At 44.5% G+C, this 6653-nt stretch overlaps 1 protein-coding gene across 1 annotated transcript in view; it reads left to right on the top strand.

The window, feature by feature from the left end:
* The window catches only part of slco2b1 (solute carrier organic anion transporter family, member 2B1), a gene marked incomplete in the record, with an annotated part of 21637 nt that overhangs the window by 4487 nt on the left and 10497 nt on the right, over positions 1-6653 (top strand). Inside the window, 4 exon segments of the mRNA XM_014012150.1 lie at positions 959-1096; positions 1247-1409; positions 1481-1696; positions 3540-3638. Of these exon segments, the coding sequence (XP_013867604.1) occupies positions 959-1096; positions 1247-1409; positions 1481-1696; positions 3540-3638 (616 nt within the window).

Here is a 6653-nt window from a genome sequence, read left to right as displayed (position 1 = left end):
GTGTGAATCAGGGCCCCAACAATAGTCAAGTGATGGGGCACATGACCCTCAATGAACAATAGAGCTAATAAAGCCTATTGTTAGTCAATGGCCCTCTTTTGAATGTGACCAACATGTTCGTCCACCAGGTGGAGGCGGAGCTTATAAGGCTGAGTTCACCTGAAACTCATCAGACTGAAGAAGTCTCTTGGAGGAGAGACGAAACGTTTCATTAGAGAAGAACCATCCAGAGGACCTACTGATTTTTTGTTTTCGAGTGTACAAGCAGCTACACTGTACGATGAAATTCTTACTTTTGCAGTTCATCCATTTACCGACAGTCTGAGAGATTATAAAGTACAATAGAGTACAAAAGTAGAGTGGGAATTATAGACCAGTATTTACTGTTTTTACAGTTTTTATAGACAAGTAGCAGAATGTTTTACTATTAGAATATGTATTAGACAGTAATTACATAAACCAGTGTTYTACAGAATTATYGACCAGTAGCTGCAGAGTGTGTGGTGGGCTCATATTAKYGGTGCARGTTAGAGTTCAACCAGTTTCAGAGTGAAGGTGGGGGAGGTGTTACAAACCTGATGGTTTGTCCTGGACTTCACACTCCTGTAGCATCGATCCGATGGCAGGAGCGTGAGGAGGTTGTGTTGGGGGTGAGTACTGTCCCTGATAAAGGTTCCTCTCAGATCTGTCTGGTCTYAGGTCAGGTTGGTTCCTCAAAGTTCCTCATCCTGTAGTTGTTCTCAACACGTCAGCTGTTAAAGACGTCTCACATTAATCAGCTGTTTCATTCAAACACAAACACTTCTGTGCAAAAGTCTTAAACCTTGATATGACCCTCTTTCAGTTTCCCTCCGACGATCCAGACTCTGTTGAGCTGTTCTAACGAGACCTGGATCAGGACTTCGTTGACCCTCTCTGTTGTTAGATGTTTGTGTGACTGCTCTTCCTGTCCCTGCAGTTCTTCGTGTTCTGCCACAGTCTGCTGCAGCTGTCCCAGCTCTTGGTGTCGGGCTACATGAAGAGCTCCATCGCCACCATCGAGAAACGCTACGGCCTCTCCAGCCAGAAGTCAGGGATTCTCGCCTCCTTTAATGAGGTCGGTTCAACTCCACGGAGACGAACCCAGACTGTCTGGATCTGAGTCCAGATCCTCATGGGTTCTGGGTTTAAAATGTAAAACCATGATTCGGGTCCTCCCCTTTTGATTGACACAGAACCGTCGCTCTCTTTGTGCTTTTGGTTKCAGGTGGGAAACACAATTCTCATCGTCTTCGTCAGTTTCCTGGGCAGCCAGATCCACCGGCCACGGTACATCGGGGGCGGAGCTCTGCTGGCCTGTTTGGCCTCCCTGCTGATGGCGTTGCCACACTTCCTGAGTGGACCTTACGAATTCACCGACCGGCTCAGCTGTGAGACACAGTCTGGTTTCCATGATGACCACTGGTTACGATCAACCTCATCCTGTTCTCTTTCTCATCAGTGACCAATGACAACAGATCCGGTCTCTGTCGGACCACYAACGTTGCCGCCAAAAATGAGACATGCCTGGAGCTGGAGACCCCTGCCCACCAGGTGGCCTACCCCCTGCTGATCCTGGGTCAGCTGCTGCTGGGCATCGGAGCCGTCCCCATCCAGCCCTTCGGCATCTCCTACATCGACGACTACGCCAGCCGCAAGAACTCACCGCTCTACCTCGGTAGGTGACGAGAGGTTCTGACTGGTTCCGACTGGTTCTGACTGGTTCCGACTGGCTATGATGGGTTCTGACTGGTCCTGACTGGTCCTGATTGGTTCTGACTGTTTTTGACTGGTCCTAACTGGCTATGATAGGTCCTGACTGGTTCTGATTGGTTCCGACCAGTTCTGACTGGTCCTAACTGGCTATGATAGGTCCTGACTGGTTCTGACTTGTCCTTACTGGTTTCAACTGGTTTCGACTGGTCCTAACTGGTCTTGATGACCGGTCCTGACTGGTCCTGATCGATTCTGACAGGTCATGACTGGTTCTGACAGGTCCTGACTGGTCTTGACTCTAACTGGTCCTTACTGGTTTCGACTGGTCCTAACTGGTCTTGATGACTGGTCCTGACTGGTTCTGACTGGTTCTTACAGGTCCTGACTGGTTTTGACTTAGTTCAAACTGGTTCTGACAGGTCCTGACTGGTCCTGATTGATTCTGACTGGTCCTCACTAGTTTCAACTGGTCCTAACTGGCCTTGATCGGTTTTGACGGGTTCTGACTGGTCCTGACTGGATTCGACAGGTCCTGACTGGATTCGACAGGTCCTGACTGATTTGGACTGGTTCTGACAGGTCCTAACTGGTCCTATCCAGTTCTGACTGATTCTGCAAAAGTATAAATTGTTAAAATTATTTCCATAAACTTCAACCTTTGAATTGTCCTTTAAAACTGATGGTCTTGACCTTTGACCCGGCTCCTTCAGTCCGATTGAGTACTAAGACAAGAGACTGGATTGGACCGGAACCACAGCTCCTTTATCAGGTTCTGAGGGTTCAGGAAACAGTTCAGAGCTGAGAAAGTAGTTCAGGAGCAGAAAACGGGAAACATTCTCTACAACAGCAGACCCGTGGTTCTGATCCGTCTCTTGGCTCTAGTGTTCTGAACCATATTTGGCTTTGTTCTGATCCGTGTGAACCCAGTTGCTGTTTTACAAATGAACAATGARTATAATCCAGCTGCTCCCAGCTGTGTGATAAACACCACATCTGTTAAATAACAGGATGTTTTCAGAGGCAGGATGACTGGAATCGAACTCTTCTTCTCCTTAACTCTGCCTGCGAGCTGGAAAACGAGTCAGACTGAGAGTGAAAGCTCTCTGCTTACATAAGTGGCCTACTTGAACCATTTCCTGGAACAGATTCTGATCCTTACAGGAAACCTGAAACAACCAAATCTCACTTTCTCTTCTGCCTGAACACAATCCAGACAAAAACTSCRGAGGGCTCGTCTCTCAGAGTTTAGACATTAGTCCAATAATCTCCATCYGCTACCTCTTATCTGTAGTCCAGGAGACAAACCAGAGACCCTCTCCAGCTCCACCTGGAGGTGCCTCCAGACCAGAGAGACTCTATAATCCCCTTCCCCTGCCCAGTTCAGCAGACTCCTTTAGACCCAGATCCAGTTCTACTCTGAGCTCCTCCTGGATGAAGGACCTCCTCAGCCTGCCTCTGAGACTGAGCCAGATCCCCCGACGAAGGAAAGTACTGGTTCTTTGGGTCCTGMTCCACAACCTAAACATCATATTTGTGTCCATTTTTAATGTCTTATAAAATAAAGTCAGTAAATATCAATTAAATGTCCACTTGCTAATTAAAATCCCACCCAGTGGATTATTATGGGATGTTTTGGATAAACTTTAWCAAACAAACTGAATCAGATGAAGTAAAACAACTAAAAACCTGTACAACAGGCTGCCTTCAGGCCCAGACTTCCCTTTAAAGASATCTGAGATCTCTCAGGGACTTGCCTGTTTAAATACAGAAAATAAAAAAATAAAGTTGAGGTTCTGTGTTTCCAGGAATCCTCCTCGCTGTCACCTCCATCGGCCCGGCCTTCGGCTTCGTCACCAGCTCCGTCACGCTGCGCTTCTTCGTGGACTTTGACATGCTGTCCAAAGGTGAGGACACGTCCTCCTGATGTCCCACAGCTGGACTCAGACACTTTCTGTTCACACAACAAAAGAAAGAGAGGACTTCCTGTTGGACCAGGTCCAAATGTGAAGAACTCTGAAGAAAAGTTGAATATTTTTAAACGTTTGTGATGCAGAGCAGCTGTTTTACTGTGTGCTGCAAAAATCCAAATCTAATTGATGTGTTTGTACTCAGAGTTAAAGATTTGTTTATTTAAAACTTACCAGGAAACAGGAAGAACAGGTCCAGTTCATGTTTAAACTTAAAGTTTCTGAGTTCTGTTCTGATGAAGATCAAAGTTTCCAACAGGATTTCCTGAAACTGACCTCAGGTTCTTTAAATAGACGAGCAAGAAGTTAAAGTATCAAAAGAAGATCAGCTGAACTTTATAAACCTTTAGAAAACAAACTCTTGTTTATTTTAAAAACAACTTTAAACCAGACTGGACTCCTCCCTGGTGAGGTGTTCTGGACACGTCCCACTGGGAGGAGACCCAGAGGAAGACCCAGGACACGCTGGAGGGACTATGTTTCTCAGCTGGGAACACCTTGGGATTCCCCCAGAGGAGCTGGTCCAAGTGTCTGGAGAGAGGGAGGTCTGGGTCTCTGCTGAGGCTGCTGCCCCTGAGACCTGACCCTGAGACCTGACCCTGAGACCTGACCCTGAGACCTGACCCTGAGACCTGACCCTGGATAAGAGGAAGAAAACGGACTTTAAACCAGAAAAGTTTACTGTGAAAACAGAATCAGCTGAAACTGAACTGATGAAGGAAACAGATCAAATCAGCTAAACCAACACTACAAACCACTGATTCATCCATCCATTAATCCATCCAACCATCCATTCATCCATCCATCCAACCATCCATCCATCCATCCATTATCCATCCATCCATTTATCCATTCATCCATCAACCATCCATCCAACCATCCATCCATCCATTCATTCATCCATCCATCCATTCATTCATCCATCCATTATCCATCCATCCATTCATCCATCCATCCATCCATTCATTCATCCATTCATCCATTTATCCATGCATCCACCAACCATCCATGCATCCATCAACCATCCATCCATTCATCCATTCATTTATCCAACATCTATTCATCCATCCATCCATCCATCCATTTATCCATCCATCCATCCATACATTTATCCATGCATCCATCAACCATACATTTATCCATGCATCCATCAACCATCCATTTATCCATCCATCCATCCATCAATCCATCCATTTATCCATCCATCCATCCATCAATCCATCCATTTATCCATCCATCCATCCATGCATTTATCCATCCATTTATCCATCCATCCATCCATTTATCCAACCATTTATTCATCCATCCATCCATTTATCCATCCATTTATCCATGCATCCATCCATCCATTTATCCATCCATTTATCCATGCATCCATCAACCATCCATCCATCCATCCATCCATTTTAGGGACATTTTGGGGGCAACTGGGGCATTTTTAACAGGTTGTAGTGGATCTTCTGCCTCCAACAATCCAGTTTGTCACAGAAACAGAAGGGTGACCCATTTTGTGTTCAGGTGTTTCTGATCAGTATAAATACAGGTGTCCCATACGGTTCACCTGAGAGGTGTTTAGAATCAGAATCAGAATACTTTATTGATCCTTGGGGGGAAATTGCATTTATTACAGCTGAAACAGTTCAAGTAAGCATTAGAGAAACAATAAAAAGGAAAAAAAATTAGAGCACACTAGGAAGAAATAAGTATAAACACTCTGGAGAACCAAATGAACAGAAAACAATAAGCATACTTTGGCATGGAGGAAAGAGCAGGAGGAAACAACTAAATGTTTTTAGTGACCTATCAGGTGTGTTGATTGATCTCCAATTGAAATGGGTGAGGTCTAATTCCTGTACTGTCACATCAGACAGAAGAGCAGGTATAGAACAGGTAAATAAGCTGAGACAGGTGAGCCACCTGTTTGACTCCTCCAGGATTAATGAAGCTTCATTTCCTTGTTGGAACAAACCCGTTTGTCTCGTTAAGAGAAGGTAGGGCAGAGTTCAGTTCAAAGGTTTCTTCAGCATCATAAAACATCATAAAACATCTGCTTCATTTAAAGTTTTATTAGATTAAAACAACCTGAACGACCACAGAGAAACAAAACCCTGCAAGAGATTTATTTACATGTATTTTAGTTTTATCTGATTCTTTTATGAAGCACTTTGTAAACAATCAGAACATGTTGGTTTCTGGAATCTGATGGACAACTGATTTTAGTTTTATTTTGTGTTCAGTTGGACTTTGTTTTATGTTCCTGTTTAGAGTTTTCATCACGTCATATGTTGGKAATCTGACCTCTGACCCAACACACTGCAGTGTAKTCCTATCCTCATGGGGACTTTGCATTGGCTTCCATTCATTTCTACAGCATAACCCAAACCTAAACTCAATCCATATGTTGGTCCTAAACCAAACCCAACACCCAAAATCAGCATCCACTCCCATCAGGACCGGGCTGCGGTCTTAATGAGGCTGCAATTTTCAGAAAAATGGTCCCCAAGATGTAGCCAAGATGTGCACACACCAACACACACCAACACACACCAACACACACCAACACACACCAACACACACCAACACACACCAACACACACCAACACATATAATTAGTTTAAGTAATCTGATCTGATTTTTATGTTTCTGCTCATTTAGTGCAAATTTCTTCTCCACTGTGGGTCAGAAAAGACCAGCTCTGAAGAAGCAACCATGAACTGAGCAGCCTGGTGACAAACAGTGGAGATAAATGGATCTGAAATGATCAAACGATTGATGAATCGGCTCTTTAGTGATGTTCAGACGTTCAATCTCAGAAACAGAAGGAAAGAAGTTCATGACTTTGTTCCAGAGAAAATGACTCATGATGTTGTAGCTTGTTTAGTAATAACTTTGTAGTGGCTGTGTCATAACTTATGAATGTTTGGAGTCAGCGATTACTAATGACCCCCCCCC

The sequence above is a fragment of the Austrofundulus limnaeus genome, unplaced genomic scaffold (assembly GCF_001266775.1).
Source record: "Austrofundulus limnaeus strain Quisiro unplaced genomic scaffold, Austrofundulus_limnaeus-1.0 Scaffold89, whole genome shotgun sequence".
Taxonomy (NCBI): Eukaryota; Metazoa; Chordata; class Actinopteri; order Cyprinodontiformes; family Rivulidae; genus Austrofundulus; species Austrofundulus limnaeus.
This window is presented reverse-complemented; position numbering and strand designations above follow the sequence as displayed.